Source organism: Crocodylus porosus, unplaced genomic scaffold (genome assembly GCF_001723895.1).
Source record: "Crocodylus porosus isolate Cpor-Errol unplaced genomic scaffold, CroPor_comp1, whole genome shotgun sequence".
NCBI lineage: Eukaryota > Metazoa > Chordata > Crocodylia > Crocodylidae > Crocodylus > Crocodylus porosus.
Genome location: NW_017728906.1, coordinates 1,985,984 through 2,005,816, shown reverse-complemented (window position 1 = coordinate 2,005,816; position 19,833 = coordinate 1,985,984). Strand labels below are relative to the sequence as shown.

At 39.2% G+C, this 19,833-nt stretch overlaps 1 protein-coding gene across 5 annotated transcripts in view; it reads left to right on the top strand.

Annotated features, from left to right (window-relative positions):
• PHLDB2 (pleckstrin homology like domain family B member 2) overlaps positions 1 to 19,833 on the top strand; it is an 89,992-nt gene that overhangs the window by 31,707 nt on the left and 38,452 nt on the right. For 3 of the 5 annotated variants that reach the window (XM_019528595.1, XM_019528593.1, XM_019528592.1), the window contains exons 5-7: positions 3,002 to 3,145; positions 3,998 to 4,135; positions 15,029 to 15,157. In XM_019528595.1, coding sequence (XP_019384140.1) covers positions 3,002 to 3,145; positions 3,998 to 4,135; positions 15,029 to 15,157 — 411 coding nt within the window. The remainder of the gene's footprint in view (positions 1 to 3,001; positions 3,146 to 3,997; positions 4,136 to 15,028; positions 15,158 to 19,833) is intronic. The other 2 variants (XM_019528596.1, XM_019528594.1) reach the window with 1 other exon arrangement.

Sequence of the window (19,833 nt, the reverse complement as noted above, 5' to 3'; positions counted from 1 at the left end):
ATGTTTTTAAAAGTGATGAACAACTCTAGGGTGGCTTTATATTTCTGAGGGGAGGGATATATGCTAAAATGACTATTTCAAAGTATTTAAATAAGCAGCATATCAGACATTACAGGCTGGTTTGGTTTTCATGAGGAAAATTAATTAAGGAAAATTAAATGTTGCACCCCACCATTTCAGGCATTTGAGCCTGTGACCACGTGAGGAGGCAAAGAATTGAAATTTTCTCCTCCCCTTTCCTAAGACTTCCTCCTGCTAACCAGCCAGCTCTCAAGAATAGTTGTAAAGTGGGTGGGAGGAATTCCCTCAGCTGACTTTACAATCTCCCTTCCCTTTCCTTTTTCTGGACACAGTTGCCCTTCAGATCAACTTGCTGCTTCCTGTGGAGCCTGTTGTGGTGAATTGCCTATTCACATGCAGCAGAAGCCAGGCTAAGGATTTTTTTTCAGTTGGCAGCTCTTTGCCTTAAGAAATTAACTTATAATATTCCTTATTTGTTTCATAGGCATTCTTGTTAGTTGAAAGAGTTCTTTTAAAAAAATATTGTGTGGTCTTACCAATGATGAAAACTTTAAAAATCTAACATGTTTCTTACTATTTATTTGTTTTACCTTTTCTGAAATGTCTTTTATGTAGAACAGTGAAAGTCTAATTTCTGGTATATTTTTGTAGTTTAGAACTATAAAGACAGTGTTCTATTGGAAATTTCCTAAAGTTTTCGTTTATGAGATTTGGACAAAATTTGACCTGACAATTTTCGCCTCCCCCATCTTTTTATAGTTGGGATCTTGCTTTGGTGTTGTAGGTATACTGTTTGTTTTTGTGCTGCAGATAGCCAGGACAAAGAAACTACAGTAAAGAAAGGCTTTACTGTAGTTGTACAATGAACCTTTCAGAGTGGTTTTGGCCTGACACAGTTAAAATAGATTGTGCCCAGATTATTGCAGAAATAATAATAAATTATCAATTGCAATATCAAGTAATCATTTTGTTATCTCAACAGCTAATCCATTAACACTAACCCTTTAGGGATACCCATAACACAAGATGTCAAGACAGAATTAATCAGTCATTTTAACCATAATTTCACAGTAGTTTTCTCACACTGGTTGGTTTAATGATAGATTTCAGTTTGTAGCTTCCAGGTATTTTAACCAGAAACATACTTCTTCTAGCTGTACCCTGGCATATTGATTCTTCCCTTTTTTATTTGACAGTTACATATAATCATTTTGTGTGAAAGTTTTTGTGGTCTTGCAACTTTTTTAATGCTTGTGAGTGTTGCTTTCCTTCCATAAGCGGAAGATCCTATATTTAATCGTTGCCGGGAAGTGAAATTGAAGATGTTATGTCAGCATGATCCAAACAGGATACCGGACAAAAAGAAGCTTTCCTGCTAGGATTACTAACACTAGGGATTAAGGAATACCATTCATTCATTGTAAAGGGTGCCTTGCTAACCCCAGAAAACAGCAGCAACAGGCATCTGAATATTAACAAAATATAGTTCATTATTTTAAAATATTGAAGTCAGATTTCTGTTGCTAAAAGCACTTTCTCTCAGAATAGTAAGTGAGCAACTGAACCTTACTCATTTTGAAGGAGGCCATATGATCTAGCAGTTAAAAGCCAATGACTGAGGGCCACAACATGGTTCTAATTCCAACTGCAGACAATGAATGAATGACCTTTTATAAATGTAATTTGACTCTGTTGCCTCAGTCGATCCTTGTTTTGAAAACAGGATAATATGCAAAAGTAATTTAAAACCAGGGGCAGCTTCTACACCAGGATTTCCTGGGCAAAAAAAGGCTGCAAAAGTTGTTTTTTCCAAGATCTCTCATAATTATCCAGTAGATAAATGAGGCAAAAACATGGTAATTGATTATGTTTCTATCTTTAAAAACCTTGATAATTGGTTAATTATGTTGTAGTGCACATTATAGGTTTCTGTATACTTCTGTATACTTTAAAAGAAATTTACCTGTCCATATTTGCTTTACTTCAGCAAAGAGAAATTTGACTTTTTACATCCTCATGATAGATTATCTTGGTTTTATCTGTGAAGGTTATAACTAACAAGAAGAGCATTTGTTAACATTTTCCTCATATTGAATCAAATAATTGGATGGCTGTCTTAAATTCATCCCCCCACTGCTGTGGCAGACAAGGCAGCAGTGGGGATGAGGAGCCAGACCCCAATCTCTTGCTTCCCCATGCCTTTGCCTCCCCCCATGATACCTGTAGCTGGTGCCTGCCCCCCTGTTCATGTACCTACATCCAATGCTTGCTCACCCTTGACATACTACCCCATCTCTTGCCCCCCTGTCCCTGAACCCTTGTTACTTGTCCCTCCCACCCATGTTCCCTTTGTTGCTTGCACCACCCCTTCTACTTATTTTCTGCTGCAGCTCTGGCTCTGACTTCAGAACCATAGCAGTAAGTGGCAGTGGCCCCAACCCTGTCCCAGCCCAATCCAGGAAAAGCAGTGGTGGCAGCTCCAGGGCTCACCTGATCAGGGCTAGGCTGGAGCTGAAGCTATAGCTATGCCTTTGCCCCCCAGCAGTGGGGGGGACCTGATTGAGTCCCCCCACTGCTCTTCTCCCAAGCCATACACTGCAGGTTTCTCCTTATGCATCCATCCCCACTGCAAGGTCTCCTCTGCATTCCCCCCACCATGAACTCCCTCCCATAATACATGAGCCACCTTAGCCTGGGGCAGGCAGTGGCTTAACTCTAGCTTTTGGCCCCTGGGCTGAAGCTGAGGCTGAGCTGCCACCTGCTCTGGGCTAGGACACAGATCTAAGATAAGGCTTTTTTCTTCCCCCTTGTTGACTGGGGTGAAAAACCTCATCTTGTGTTCGTGTAAAATGTGGTACATATAAAAGCAGAACTCTTATTGAGTCAATGTGCACAAATTTGCTCAACACAGTGTGAGAGGGAGGAAAAACGTGCTGTGTTAGAATTGTGCTACTAAACACCTTACAATGGCTAATTGCAGACATCAGAATGCACAAGCAGTGAACAAAGAGGGCATGAGCTTGGTCAGCTGGAGGAGGAGCGCATAGCAGTATTAAATAATTTGGAGGAACTTGAACAGAAGATCAAAGATTTAAATGACCAGATGGATGAATCTTCAAGAGAGGTATGAATGGATAAGAATTTCCTGTTTCTTTTCACATGTTTTTATTTTAAATGTCCTGCTTGCTAAATGTGCATGGGATTTGTGATGCATGCATATTTTTGTTTATATCTTTTACTACTACTGTCTTGTGGACATAATTTAGTGCAATATCATGTTAATTTATATTTTTGCATTATGGGGAATCAGGGGCTTTTTTATTTGCAGAAGGATGGCCCCCCCATGATTGTGCCAACCTTTACAGATTCTGACTACTAGACTCTTAATTGAAACTACTTTAGTCCTAATTATTGAATGGTTTCTGGATTCATCTGAGTACCTTATATCATTTGGGAGCGTTACGTTGGTGTCTTATGTAGCCTGTGAAAGAGTAAGGAAGTGAGGTAACTTCCCTTTAAAAGTCCTTGTCCCCATGCTGACAAGATTGTGAAGCTCTCTTGATTTCTGGAATCTCACACTTAGCAAACTAAGCTGAATAGGTCTTTAGGTTATGTTGCCTCTAATTATCAACAACAGGAAAGAAGCAGCTGTTCTAGGACTGGTGAGTGCAAAGACTGAAGACAGTAGGTACAGTATGATGCAGAAAGAAGCAGAGAAAAGAGGAAGTAGAAAATAAAAATGAATGAAAAAAATTAATGTACAAAGTAAAGCTGGTTTGAACTTTTTTTGCAGTATTTATGTTGAAATTCCTTATACATGTTTGTGATCTCCTTTTACCATACTCTTATGCCATCAGCGTTGTTTTTTTTTAAATGCATCTATACTGAATAACCACACTTCGAATCATCTCAGATATCGTTTCTCAAGATTTTTTTTTAAGCTGGACTGCTGCTGAGAAATGTTTTGTGTTCGTAGCTGGATATGGAATGTGCCCTTTTGGATGGGGAACAGAAATCTGAAACAACAGAACTTCTGAAAGAGAAGGAAATATTGGATCATCTAAACAGGAAGATAGCTGAGCTGGAAAGAAATGTTATTGGTGAAAAGACAAAGGTAAACACAGTAACGATCTTTGCTAATTTGTACTCTGTTTTCCTTGGTCTTAAAGTGTATTTACATTTTTAATATGGGTAGAGATGTTCTTGCTCCATGCGGGTGGCTTCACTTATAATTGGAAGAAGATAACCATTTTACAAACTTTGTTCTTGAAATGCTCTTGGTTTTCCAAGGTGTGTTTGATTATGACTAGCAACATGAGTCATCAGATCTTTTTACTTTCTCATCTGAAATGTATCTGAGATATTTGGGAGGCATTACAGGATAATGAAAGATAGCAAATGCTGGCTGTTTGCACTCAGCACACATTTTTTCACATATGACTTGGACTACAGTATCTGATTGCAGTTATAGTATCTGTTGTTTAGTAAAGGGTATTAATTTGAATTAGCCTAAGGTTTGTCATGAGTATTGTTTTAGAACTCTTCATTAGGATAAGTTATCATTAATTCCCCTCTTCCCTACCCCCCAGTAAGAAGGTTTTACCATTTTCTCAGCAAAAAAAAATTAGGACCATGTTATTGTAGTTGAATTTTAGCATGGCTTTTTGGACTATGCAGAATGATAAGCAAGACATCTGTTCAAGTAATGAACATTTAATACAACCATGCAAATTCATTCAGCTTGCTGTGCTGAAGTGTTGGTACTCTACATTGAGTTCTCTGGACACCAGGGCTAATTAATACGTTAGTTCACACACAAATATAGTTCATAATTTTAATTACTTTTTAATATGCAGTTGTTCCTGCAATAAAAATGGACTGTTTAATAAAATTTTACGTCAGAAATGGAAAAAGTGTTATAAGGTGAATTTTTCTCCATCACGGCAGAGGCAGATTGCTTCCTCTAACATGTGGTCAAGTATGTTTTCCAGTCAATCAGTTCTTTTTTTGAGAGGACATTCCACAGCCTGTTATATCTCACTGTCAGGAAGTTTTTCTGGATGTTCAGCCAACAATGATTCCTTTTTTAATTTCATATAACTCAGTGTAAACCTGTCTCTTGGGGAATTGTACTTACTGGTTTTTCTTCCCTCTTCCTTTCTAGCTGTGCGAAATATATTTGCAGTCCTTTACATCTGCCCCCCTCCTTTCTACTGGTTAAAATAAGCTGCACATTTTAATCTCTCTTAAGCATTCATTCAAAGTCAAGCCTCTGGCTTGTATTTATACTATAGCATTTCTCAGAGGTCTCTCTTTCTGTCTTCCCTTTTTTGAACCTGAAAGTTCCCTAAGGCTGTAAGGGAGGTACTTGTGACCTCCTTGTTCTGAGAAGTGACATGCATGTGTAATTAAGCTTGGCTGCTTGTAGACATTAAAAAAACAACCACAAAAAACAACAACAAAAACGCCCTTTACCTGAAGAAGTAGCAGGTTACTTCGACCTGGCTACATGGCATCTATATAGAGTTGAAAAAAACACCTAAGCTGAGTCAATCAGCTATTAGAAGCGGCAAAAAAGCTCCACTGAAGCATCAGATCTATACAGACGTCTGGTGAACCAGGTACAACTAATGTGATGCCTGTTCTCAGCATGTGTTGGGCTTGGTGCAGGGGTGTACCAAGTTTAAAGTACCATTTGGGGGGAGGGAGGGTGGGGGTTGAACATCTGCAAGCAGCGAAACTATTCCTGCCTTCTATTTCAGATCGGCACTTGCCTTAAATTCCAGTGATCCTGCAGCTTTCAGTAGTTCTGTACAAATTCTATAGTTGTATTTTAACTTGAATGTTGAATCAGTTTTGTGTTTGTTTTCTTTAGTAGTCCAGGGGTCAGTCTGAATCAGGCAGTAGAAGTTATGGCTCTACACACTGCATCTCTTTTGAAGTTAATCTATTAGGAAGCATTCAGTTTGCTGGAGTGATATTTTGCTTCCCTTTGACCCCCAAATGCATCAAATGATTTCCTGTTTTATCAAAAGTTACCATGTTTTGGTGATCAGAAAACAAAACTGGCAAATCTGGTTTCATTTTTCAGCTGAATGAAAAGCAGGAAATAGAAGATTAGAAAAATGATCTTTATTTGATGAGTGAATTTATTTACAATACTTGTTCACAATGCCACACTGTCTCACATATTGATTAAAATATTTTAAGTAGTTTTGTCCTCAGTGTCCCTTTCCCTGGATAACAGAATGGTTTCCCAAATCTTATACCTGTAGCTGTGCCAACAGTAAAAGTTTCTTTCTTTTTCTTTTTTTTAATGAAAAAATGAGGGAATATAAATATGTTTTCTGGTTGGGGCCTGGAACGTTTGACTAAAATTGAAATAGAAAACAAATACTAACTTTGCAAAACAAATATCATAAAGTCATAGCTGGGATTTCCCAAAGAACAAAGCAAAAGTTAACAAATAGATTGGACCAATTAATTCTTTAGCTAACTGTAAGAAATAGTTTTCTGTATTGTGTTTAATATTTACACATAAGATAAAGCTCTGTGATTGTCTCATGAGTTAAACAATTTTTTGTCTATCCTGGGCTAGGCTGCCTGCTGAGGTGCTGGTGATTTCCCAGGTGACACTTTTCTCTGAGAGAGTACTGAATATATGTTCCCTGTAATAAACATCAGGTCTTAGTTTGCTGCTAATAATTATCATGTTCAGGATAGGTCCTAATGATTCTGTGGCATGGCTTTTGTAAATGCTAGTACTTTGGATTACGTGTGACAGTTAAATTTCAGCCTTATCTGGTTATTTCCTCCACAGCATTGTCTGTCTGTTTTGCTTCTCATGGCTAAGTACTGATAAAGAGTTAATGTGAAATGGTGTCTGCATGGATAGTGAATATCATTCACTGAGAAAGAGAGAGGATGATAGTGCTGTTCATGATGGCATTACCTTAAATGCTGATGGAAATGTTTGAGTGTCTTCTGGAATTTATTTGAGCAGGTGTTTTGACAGGAAACCCCCTGCATGAATTAATTTGATCCTTATGGAAGCACCTGTTCAAGAAACTTGTGAAATTCTTAAAAAGAGAGATCATAAATAGAAATATAATGATTATGCCACCTGCATATTGAAAATAGATCAGAATGGAAGTTTTCATATTTCTTATTACCTTTTATTTGTAAATTTGGTCAGCCTTGTGAACTTGGAGCAGAATTCATTGTTGATAATGTATTCAGTCTTGTAAACTCTTGTACTATTTATGTCCAGTCTTGCAATATATACTGTTTTCTTTTCTCAAAGCTCCTGATGCTGGAGTGAAATGATTGCTTTATCATTTCAACTTTCATTAAAAAGTATTTGCTGGCCCTCATAGTGGTAGAAGACAATTTGAAACGGGAAGTGGTGCACTTTGCAGACCAAGAAGCTAGAGGGCAAAGAAAAAAATCTTACTATGCTAAAAATGTCCTTTTTTTAAAGGCAGCCTTAGAAATTGTAGATAGGGCTGACTGATTCTTTTTGTTTTGAACACTCTGAGTTGGCTTTGCTATTCGACATTGAAGTAGTAAGTAGCTTTGTTATTTCAGAATGTAGACAATCATAACAAATTAGAGGCATAATGGGTGTCTTGGAGTCAGTTTTAGACTCTGCTGTGGAATGGTTCTGAAAAAAAGAAGCCATATTATTGCTGTGAACATAACAGTACATTGTTCAATGGGCTGAAATGATATTTTCACAAGAAAGCAGATTCATTAGCTAATTCTTCCACTGGCTAGTTCACCCTTAGGTCTTCACCTGTGCTAGAAAATAGCCTTTCTATTATCTAGATGTAAAAGTAATGTCATTTTCATAACCTGCTTCATCAATCTTTTTATGCAGTTGGGCATCTATGATGCTGAAACTCAGTAACTTAGGTCTGAGATATCTGAATGAAAGCATTCTGAAAACATGGGGATCAGAATTATAAGAAAAAACATTAATATAATGAATAAACAGATAAGACAATGGTGCTGATGGCCACTGGCACAGATTAGTAGAATATGTGGAAGGAAAGGCTCTACTGCTTCAAAATAAATGGCCTTGAAAGACTGAAACCTTAACTTACGAATAAGGAGTTCTCTTCCTTCTCCTGTGGGACCCTTGTCTTGTATCTGGCTGAAATGTATACTCTGGAACCAAAGTGTCTTATCAATTACAGTGTTTCCTGTCTATTGTCAAGAACAAATTCCATATAGAAATCAGGAAAAATTGGCAGAGGGTAAATATCCTGTAGTATATTTAATGTTGTTTCTTGATATTTATGTAAAGTAGTTTCCAGTTACAAACCAGAATATCATGTACGGGACAAACATTCGGCCCAATGGACAAACCCTTACTATGCAGGGTACAGAAATTAAACAATGGAAGAAATGACAGTATGCCAATCCATTATGCCAACAATTAAATTATATATGTTGGTGTAACAGAGCACCCTGCACTCTATTACTGTCAGGGGCCCAAGTGGCAGCCAGGTAGCCCACAGCTGCCTGTGGTGGTAATCAGGCAGAGTTGCCTGATTGGGGAACAGGGCCCGGCTGGAATATGTAAGGGCTGGGTTCCTGAACTTCAGGGCAGCAGTCTGCTGCTACCAGCCAAGGAGGCAATATCCGGCTGAGCTGCTGCCTGGAACATCTTGGAGGTAAGAGGTGGGGCTATGGGGAAGGATGAGACCCCATGGTCCTGGGCATGATGTGAAACTGCACTCTGCCAGGGAAGGGTGGCCTGGTGAAGCTACCTGTGGCAGGGTAGCTCCCCAGAAATGCCAGGCCAGTTACCTCCCTGGTGAAAGGTGAGTAGGGGTGCCTGAAAACCCCAGCCCCAACATCCCTGGTGGGTGAGACCTGAGATAGGGTGAGCCCAGGCTCACTGCGAGCATTGAGGCAGGGCCCAGGCTGGGAGAGACCTGCAGCAGCACCCAGTCTCACAGGAGAGCCTAGGTACATTATGGAGCTGGGTGTTAGGCTCCAGCAGAGATGGGGGTTAGAGCCATATTCCCATTGTAACGGACTTGGAGCCCAGTGAGGGGGCCTGCGGCCCAAAGAAATACAGGGCTTGGAGACCGAGGACAGGGCTTAGAGTTGGGAGAGTCTTGTAGTTTGGGGATGGGGCCTGGAGCCAGAGGATGGAGCTTACCCTGAAACCATTATTTGATAGGACAATACCAATTTTCTTCTCTCTTCTATTGCCCAGTAGTTTAAAATGTCTTCTGGTGAGTGTTCAGTGCTACTGCGTATATTATGGTTCTCTGGGATGATTTTGAATTTCTATACTAAAAATCTAGAAATAAAATTAGTTTTGAGAGAGAGAGGTTGGGTTTTTTTGTTTTTTTTTACCATCAGTGAGGTAATATGTTCTAATGGTCAGAATGAATCCCAGCTTTCTCATTTCTTTGGTTACTGCCAATAAATTGCCAGCTTTTTTTCTATTTTCCCATATGTGAAATAGAGAGGTTTTCCCACACTTAAACTATTTAATATTTGTGCAGCAATTTGAAAATATGAAGCTCTGTAGATGCGTTGACTATGAAAGCATCAATAGCTTTGAAAAAAATCCAACTGCTTTAGAAAAATTACTGTGGGGTTCATACTTGGAACAAAAGTATTGCTCAGTTTTGATACATAACTGTTTAGATTTAATGGTAGTTTTATGCTTGCTGCACGTTCTCAACTAATTGGAATGATTATTTCCTAAGACCAGAGCTAATGCATATAATCTGTTATGAAGCATGTAACAAATGGATTTTCCTTTTACTGAAGTTATTGCAAAAAAGAAAAAGAAATGGCTCTGCACTGAGAGCTTAAACCATAACAGACAGCCCTGCTCTGAGCATGGAGCTGCTGTGTCTATTTCAGTGAGACCAGAGAGCCCCAGGGACGTTTTTTCCCTGGGTCCTTCTGGTCTTCCTGAAACTTGACACGCTGGTGGGTCTGCTCTCTGTCTGGCAGGTGAGTGAGCGGGTCCTGTTCCTAGTCCTGCTCTTGCTCACCAAACCTCTAAGTCAAAGCTGTGCAGATGAAGGATACTCAGGGATGGTTTTTCATTCACCATGTGACTGCTCCAGTAAGCAGATTTAACATTTATTTGGCTTACAGCATAAGGTGTAAGGAGGCCCTCAGCAATAGCCTTGTCTTCTAGCAGTATTGGTTAAATTACATCTGCTTTTATGTTTTTATCAGCAACTGTGCTGCTTTTCTCCTCTCAGGGAGGAGTGTGGAAAACACAGGGGTTGGGGGGCGTGGAATGTAAAAAGAACAGCAAGTATGACTTGTATACTATGGAGTCTATTTCATTTCTTCCCTGTATTTGTCTTCTAACTAGTCATATTTGTTTCCTGAGTAACAGCCACAATATTACAAATGCTTCCAATTCTGGAGAATACGTCAAAGAGGTACTAGAATGGCTGTCAAGCCATAAATTTAACCTTTTCTCAATACTATTATTTTTGCTTTTGAGGGGTATGTTTTTGTCTGTCCCTGCTATCTAGTTGGAGGCTTGCCGCCAACATATTCCAAACAATTCATTATAGGTATTGTAGCTGTATTATTAGTAAGTCGCTAAAGAGTGAGCTTCCCCTTCTGTCCTTGAAGTAACCAGAAAGCAACACTGCAGAGAATTACTTTATTTGATGGATAGGGCAAGGTCTTCTACCTCTCATCCTCAGACATGCATGTATGTCTGTAGTATTATTTCTCTTTGTTTGGTAGCTGGCAAGCTATTTTGACGCTTCTCCATCTGATCATAAAGTGAGCAGGAGGCTCTGCAAGGCTGCACTTAAGGTTTTCTGGCTCCATTCGGAATATAGATCCATGTTGTTTTTTGCTTACTTGTGAGAAGACTCTCGTAGAGATGATTAGATTAGTACTTTCATGTTTGACACGGTGCAAAGTATGAGGTTTAATTAAACTTTTATATAAAACCTGTTAGCATAGCATAGAGTTAAATGAGGTTGGGGTTGAATTGCTGACTGATGCATACATAGCCTGAGGTATTCTAGATTGGAGCATTTCAAGTAGAAAAGCTAACTTTACAACCGAAGGTGTTTGGTAAATGTTTACTACCGAGTGACTAGTAGTTTGTTTATCTTTTTTCTTATTTGTTGTTTCTCTTGGAAATAAAGAGAACCTTATTTTTGTAAGGTAGTTGAGTTGGATGTTTTTACCCCAGTCATGCATTCCAGTGAGAAAATGTGGCCTTTTTATAACTTTCCAGTTGTAGTTGTTCTTAAGTTTCTTCCCAGTTTTTCCATCTCCCATTTTCCCATCCCTTGGCCTAAAGGAAAGGCATCAGGCTTTTTCTTTCAACACCACCAAAACAGAAGGCTGTATCAATGTTTAGATCTAGATTTCTATCTTGAATAATAAATCCAGAGTTTTGGATTCATTTTGGTTTGCCAGTCTTATTGCACCAATTTGCTAAAGATTTTCTCAGGGTCTAAACAAATACTGTTGTCTTTTGAATTTTGATTTTAATATTTTGCTGGTTCACAAAAACAGAGAAATAAGGCATAGAAGTTGTCACACAATGGACAGCCATAGCAGTGATGGTGTTCGGATTGCTAGCCTATGAGCTTTGACACAAGGAGGGATCTATCTCACATTGGTAGGGGAAGACACTTGATAGTTTTCAGAAATATTGAAGTGTTTCAGGTGGTCACTTTCCTTAGAGTTTCTTTCTTTCCTTCTTTAATACATCTAAATACGTAACTAGATGTGATTCATATTGCATAATAATTTAAATACTGAGCAAAACTGTGTTCAAAAAGCATTCCTAAATGCCCTAATTCTGCCCACAGATACACATGTGCATCTGCAGTTTTAATCGATGGTGCGTATACACAGTAGAAGGTAAATATGGCACAGAATGGATAGTTTGGCAAGGCTTTCCTTCTTTTATGCGGAGTTGGATATTGATTAGGACTATCTAGGCTGTGCTTAATTTAGTTTTGGAATGAAGACTACGAAGTATGTGAACTAAATCAGTGCAGTCGGTAGTTTTGGTTCACTTCACTAAACTGCTGCAGAACATAATGGCTCTAGAATGGCACTCACTGTTATGATTGCAATTTTGTTAAAGGGAGCCAGCTTGCTGGGATGTTTCCACTTTCTGAGTTATAAGTGGAAGAGGTGGGTATTGCTTAATTTTCAGTCTTAAAGGAATACCTTTCTGATTTTTCTGGATGGAAGTAAGATTCTCTCTGGCATGGTCCTCAGTAAGCTTATCCACTTGCTGCTGATGTCTCTTCACACCTATATTGACTTGTTTTTTATTGAATGAGATCATATGCTTGCCAGGCTGCCTAGCTATCCAAGAAGCTATTAATAACTTGAGAGTAATGGCACTAAAGTAGAGGTTGGAAAATTTGTTAATGCTGTAGGTTTTTCTCTTCTTGCCCATCTCCATGTGACGGGCTAGGATTACTGTGAAACTGAAAATGAGGGTTAGAAAGATATGGATTTAGCTGTATAAGGTAGTTTTATAAAGGACTGAAAATAGGATGAAGCAGGAGTGGAGGTACTTTGTCCACTGTCAGGGCCAGAGGTGTCACTGACTGCTTTGATGGAACAAGTTTGATCTCAAGATACTGAAAAACGAGAAGAGGGACTAATGCATACTGATTATGACAGATCTGTGAGTTGTCATCTGGGTTTGCTTCCAAACTATATGCTGTTGTTCCATTGTGTAACTTGAATGAAGTTATGTCCTTACATTACTTCTGAGTTCTGTCTCTGCCATTTGAGAAGACAGGGTATGTGAAATTCAGATGACAAAATAAACTGGTTCAATATCCAGTTTTTGCAAAAAATATTCTTTGTGGAAAAATCACGGGTAATTCAGGGCTGAGACCCTGAACTAATAGAAGATATTCTAGCTTTGATTGTTTCATTTCACATTGGACTTGGATTCTGACATGGTTGGGGAATCCTAAGTCTCAGAAAGGTGAAAATTACCCCATTTTTACAGGAGAGAATACCACAGTGTCCCAACTATAACACTTCCAAATATAATATGCGCTTTGGTTTTGAAAAGCAGAATGAAGCAGAAAATATCTGTCCTAGTAGCAGAAGCTAGGGAGCAGAACCTGCTCATTGTTCTGCTGTTCCCTGTAAGTCACCCACAGAAACTGTTCTTATCATATATCTTGTACTACAATGTCCAGCAGCTGTTTTGTGGGGGGGTTTGGGGGGGGAGTATGTATTTTATGCAAGAAAATACAGTACAAAACAAGAATTCAGACAGCATTCATGGCTCCTGAATGTGCAATGAGAGAAATGTCTGCTCACTGCCAATGAAGATGTGGTTGTAATATGTCCATAAAACCTGGATGTGAGCAGGAGCTAAAATGAGGGGCTTGTTTTTTAGATGCATCTCAAAAATCTAGATGGAAAAGAAAGCAAATGAGTAGATGCTTTGGAAGCATGACTGCTCTTATAAATACCAAAGGAAGAGGGTAGAACTGTTTAGAGCTTCTAACGTGAAGAAGAAATGGAAGCCCTCCAGAGGACAGTTTTGAAAGGGGAGAAGCAGTATCATAGTAACATCTGTGTGATTCTCTGAGTAATAGATGCTACAGAAAGTGTTAAAAAGTCCTCGCTATATTCACACTCTCTTATTTTTAGCAACATGTCACAAAGAAGCTTTGAGGCAAACACCAAATATATTGGCCAATGCTAATGCAAGTAAATTACCAGTACATGCTTTACTGTGGAGTAGACTAATTAGCTCCACAGTAAAACATCACTGGGTGCATCTACATGAGACACTTAATGTGTATTAGCCTAATAACACTGTGCAGTAGCATGTCACAGCAAAAATACTGTTAATAGCCTACTGCACAGTAAGCCTCGCTAAAAAAACTGTTGGCCGGTGCTACTGCTTAGGAACTCTAGGTATTGCACATTTAGTTAGTACTTTTTTAAGGAATACTAAGCTAAATGTGAAGTCTCTAAGGCACGTTAATGAACACTGTCTACACGTGCGCTGGTATTAGGGTGCAGTAAATTAATTAACTCTGCTGCAAGATAGTATTGTTGGGGACAGGACTGTCTTATGACGGAGTAACTAAGTGCAATGAAACTCACTTGTAGATGGTGACAGGGGCTGGCTGGGACATGCTAAGGTATGGGACCTGTCTGCTGCATGGTTCTGCTCCTAAGCACTCTTGTGCCCCAGCTGGCTTCTCTGCTACCCAGTACCACCACCTGCAGCCTGGGGCTGACTCCCCAAGCCTGCTGCCAGCCTGGGAGTGCTCCACCTTGGCTCAAACTGCTCCTGTCCCAGGCACATGTATAGACACTGCTTTGGGGAGCAGCTGACTCCAGCTTGAACTGCACTGGAATTTACTGCGTTGCGTTGCATTGCGTTGATTTCACATGTAGATACACCCACAGCATTGTACAGGATGAGTCTTACTGGCTCAATTTGATATAGAGTTGTTGGAACTTTTTTTCTCCCCGAACAAATTTCTTAGCTATACCCTGCTTTGTGCCATTTTTTTCTGCTTGCTAAACGTACTCATTTCTCCTGAGATAGAAGACAAGTGGCATACTCACTGGGGGAGTCTATTCTTCCGTGCTTCCACCTGGATCTCTTTTAGTAAAAGCACTTTTTCACTTTTCTCCATTTAAAATGCCTCACCTTTTTCCACTGGGTAAGACACTACTGGAAAGATGGGGTCAAGAATTGCCATTTTCTTTTGAGTATAGTGATTAGAGAAGTGTTTTTTCCTATCTACAAAAATAGTGATTAGGAACAGACTTAACAGTTCTACTGTGGTGATTAACATTTGTTTTCTGTCACCTTTACGTCCCGTGATTGTTTCTACTAACAGGAGAGCTGTCTACCTTTGAACTACATGTTTAGGCTTCCAGAGAACTTTAATGAAGATGTTGGTGTCCACCGTGATTAATCACTAACAGCTTCTTGGGTTTGAAGGTAATCTTGTTCTTTATCTTCTGGTTCGTACTTCAGGAAAAAATAAAGCTTGAGGCTGAGAGGGAAAAACTAGAGAGGCTTCAGGAGCTTTACTCCGAGCAGAAGACCCAACTTGATAATTGCCCTGAGTCCATGAGGGAGCAATTACAGCAACAGCTCAAGAGGGTTAGTAGCAAGTTCCAAGATTGCATGAACTTCTTTTTGTTTTGCTTTTTTCATTTCAGACTTAATTGTGATATGTTTGCTCTTAAGCATCCAAAAAAGCATCTTGCAAATAGTTGCAGTTTTAACTATTGATGGTTGGGAGGGTTAAGTATTTATTTTAGCATGTTCATAATAAATATTTGCACGGTGAGAAATGAGTAGAACAAAAATAGTTGGATTAAAATAGATCTATGCTACATACACTTAAAAGCTTTAGAAGACTTGCATGTAATTAGCACCCCAGGCCTTAGAACTGCTATTCGGAGATGGACATTAGAACATCACCGTGTAATTAAAGAAGCAAAGATAAATACTTGGTTTCAGTAATTAGGATCAACTGTTTCAGTGTTGATCTAATTGGTTTGGGCTATTTTACCGCTTAACTCTCAGTTCTACTTAACACAATAGTCTGTTGCTTTTTTGCTGTACTGTAAGCATGTCATTGGGATACTGTGCATACTTATTTTCTTTAGCATATAATTTAGCCTCTAATCTGAGCCAGGCCTTGAAAATGTCATTTTTAAGGTTAAGTCTATTATCTGGTGGTTTTTCTTAGCAGGGACCTCTAGAATTCTGCAATAGTGTTTTGTTCTACCTTTTATACTGACTGCAGCTTGCCTTTGAGTGTAACCTAATGAAATATCACATTGTGCACTCTACTTAAAGTGTAGTTATATTCTAAAGAGATACTGTAAAAATGTTATATTCATTGCCTTTCAGTGACTTGTGTGTGAAATATAACTAAGTAAAAAAAAACAAAAACATTTTTTACTAAGTGCCAGCCCTGCAAACACAGCCAGCCATCTGAAAGTTAAACTGGGCTTCTGGTAAGAGCATTTATACTACTAATAAAGTTTCCGGCTGTAATTTTCTTAATGATAGAGCTGGACAAAAATGTATTTATAGTCCAGGACATGTTTAAAATATTATTTTTTTTCAGATCTGGATTTTTTGCTTTTCATAGTGGAAAATGAAGAATCAGCTTTCCTTTCTTGTCTTCTGTTTTCCAAAACTTTTTTTTTCTTTTTTAAAATGAAAGTCTCTGTAAAAATATAAACAAATAAAATAAAAACAGTAGGGGAAAACGCATCTTTTTTTTTTTTTTTTTAGGAAAACATCTATTGAGTCCAAAAGTGATATTTTTTCCCCTTTAAAAAAAAACTGACAAAATATTTTGAATGGGTGTATCTTCAGGTCCTTCTTTTATAGATCCTGAAGTATACATTGTGTTTTACTGATTAATAAAAAATGCTAGCCAACAGAAAGTGGTGCTGGATATAGAGGCATTATAGAAAAACAAATAAATGAGTTTAGGTTGTATTGAGCATAAATTTTGGAAGTGTATAAACGGGTGATATGTCTTTTGCTTGTATAGTACTATTTGAAAATGAGCACAGCCTGTCTAGTTAGAGAGAGAGCCACATATTGTGAACTAACAGTGGTTACAATAAGGAAGCCAAGGTTTGAAGTGGTGTGGAAACTGAACCTAAACATTAGAGGTGATAGTCTCCACGTCAGAAGGCACACTGGCATGGCAGTTTCACTGATAAGCTTGTGAAGTTGCTGCCACCTCCGAATGAACAGAGTTTGTGCTCTGGGCAAATCCTATGAGACAGCAGGGAAGGATGTGTGGTTCCAAGGGTGAGGTGGGGGCATGAGTGGGTTTTAGGAGTTGGGAGGTAGTATGCATGCAGTTTTGAGAGCAGGGAGGCCTCAAGGGCACAGGTGTCTTACCCATGCTGGAAACTTCAAAACCACAGCTACCATATGCTCTGCCAGCCCTGGTTCTCGCTTTTGTTCTTAAGCAGCACTGTGGGGCTGCTTTTGTTGCTGGGGCACAGACTCCATGGGGGTGGGGGATGATTCTGGCATCCCTCCTAAGTTGGTACCCAGGGCTAGTACCCCTTTTGCCCCCTCTTGTTACACAATTGACTACTGGCCTCTCATGTAACTTCTCTTTGGATCCTGACTTCAGTTACCACAGCTACTAATCAGGCTTTACCATTTAGCACTGAAATTTTAAAGCAAGGTAGAGAACAAGTTTTGCTAGACTGTAGTTGCCACATTCCTCATAGGACTTGCAGATTAAGATGATGCAAGTTTTAATACCAGTAGTTTATACATTATCCTTTTAAAGACCACCTCTATTCAATGTAGGATTTTCATAAATGCCTATCAGCTACCTTTTATAAAAATTGAATGCAATGCCATCCCTTTTAATGAACTTCCATTGGACTACAAGACAAGTTCATTAAAAGAAGGGCTTGGCAATAACAGGGCTGGTAAATCAGTTTCTGCTGTTGGAATTGTTAATGTAGGAGTTTGTTTTAAACAGGAATATATAGAATCATAGGATTGGAAGGGATCTCAAGCATCTTTTGGTCCAACCCCCTACACAAATGTGTAGGGATGCTTTGAGTCCTGAATCATCATACCTGTCCAATACTTATTCAGATTCCCTTTTTTAAAAGGAAAGGGCCCAGCCCCCTTATTCCTTGTGAGATCAGTTGGAATTTTAAACCCAGGATTTCTTGCATCCACAGAAACTTGCATACCCCTAGATCGTTGAGCCGCTCGCTAAAATAGTTTCTTACAAACTTCTCTAGTTATAGTAAGTCTTGCAAACTCCTCCTCAAGAAGAATTCATAGCCTGTTTCTCTCAGTGTGTTTTTTCTAATAAAGGTGGGTCCTAGTCTTTCAGTAGACACTACGCATATGGTTTCTCCTGGTCACTCAGAGCTACGGAGGCTTTTGTCAAGCTCTGTGATGGCTCCTGGACCTACCTCCAATTGCAGGATTCAACCATGGGACAGCAAAATGGTTTTCTTCTTAAAATGCATTTTTTAAAGTTTATGTAATAACTGTGGGAATACACAATAATAATATTAATTGCAGCATTTCTAAAAACTGAAGTTTTTACTGTATTCCAACTTCTAAAAAGCTAAATGAGATATTTAACTGATAAACATCAAACAAAACAAAAAGAAAAAAAGCAGCATTCCTTCTGCTTTCAAATACTTTAAGACTTTTTGTTAGGCACGCCACAAGTCCAGTCCAAGCATGCCACAAGTTAAACTCTACTCCCTGCCTGATGTGCCACACTAGGCGCATCTACACATGCAATTAGCGCGGCTGAATAAACTCCAATGCAGTTTTCATTGGAACTTATTGCTCCCAGGTGCAGAGTGTACATAGGTGCCCAGGACTGCAACACATTGACGTCCCAGCTGGCAGGTGGTCTGTGGGGGGCGTCAGCCTACCAGCCTGGAGCTGCTGTGCCCTGGCTTAGTGTGCTGCAGTGGGACTGGCTAGGACACAAGGGTGATACAGTGTGGGGCTAGCTGGGAGGGAGCCCCCACATTGTAGCAACCTTGTGCCCAAGCCAGCCCTGGTCACTAGCTATACGTGCACTGCAGTGCACTAAATAACTCCATCATAGGATAGTACTTGTCGGGCAGTACTATCCTATGAAGGAGTTAATTTGTTTTTTTGAACCTAATAGCACTGCACATGTAGACAGTGATGCTTTGCTGAGGAGCTAATTAGTTAACTAGTATAACTAGACAAAGCTCACTTGTAGATGCTCCCACTGTTCCCTGACTTTTCCCTGATTTTTGTTGCTCTGCTCCCTCCCTGATCTGCTGAGTGCTAAACTATTGCCCTTGCCACTTTTTACAAGAAATTTACAATCTCATTGCTGTGGTGGGATGGTAGTCATTCCTGGAATGCCAATTACCATCTACTGCAAAGAAATCCCCAAAATGCTGTTGTTTAATAAATTTATTTCTTCCTTTCACGCCTGTTAGCTTACACTTATGGCATGAAAACCAGGAAAATGCTTGAAATGTGAGTTTCCTATACAGGCAACCCCTGCTTAGTACTCTTAATTGGTTTCTGAAAAACTGAGCATTAGTGAAATGAGTGTTAAACAAAACCGGAAGTATTTGACAACCCAAGATGGTGACCACAGTTGTTTTTAATGACCCAAGACAAGGACTGTGAGTGTTTCTAATGAAATTCGCTGAGTGCTAAGTGAAATCAGGGACCGATTTCAAATGAGCATTATAGCAAAATAGCGCTAAGTGAAACAGCTTAAGTGGGGGTTACCTCTACTCATAATGGAAGCTAGCCATGCTCACTTTAGTTCCTGAGGTTGAAAGTTCTTGGTAATTTGACCACCCCCATAAAATTCTGTTCTGAGCTGGTTCAGGGTTTCATACTGACCTTAACGATCATGGAAATATTTTAGATGGCTACATGCTCAAGTCAAACAACTGACCAGTTCTGGAGTTTGGATTAGGATTAGAAATTGGGAGTTGGGCAGATTATAGCTGTGTGTTAGACTAATCACTGTCTGCTGGGGTTTGAAGTTAGTACGTTCTTTCCTGCTAAGGTAAGGGAACAGTTTTCATGGTCTTTCATTGGATTAATGAAACTGCAGATTTTCAGAAGAAGGTTGTGGATACTATTAATCTCTCTTGATAGTTTATTAATTACAACCATCTGCACTCACCAATCAGTACAAAAGCCCTAAAACCCTTCAGCTGTGTCTTTGCCCTCAGAGTCTTCTGCATTTATGAATGATCTGCAATAAATGAAGTGTGAGCATTGATGACTTTGAATACACTTTTTTGTTG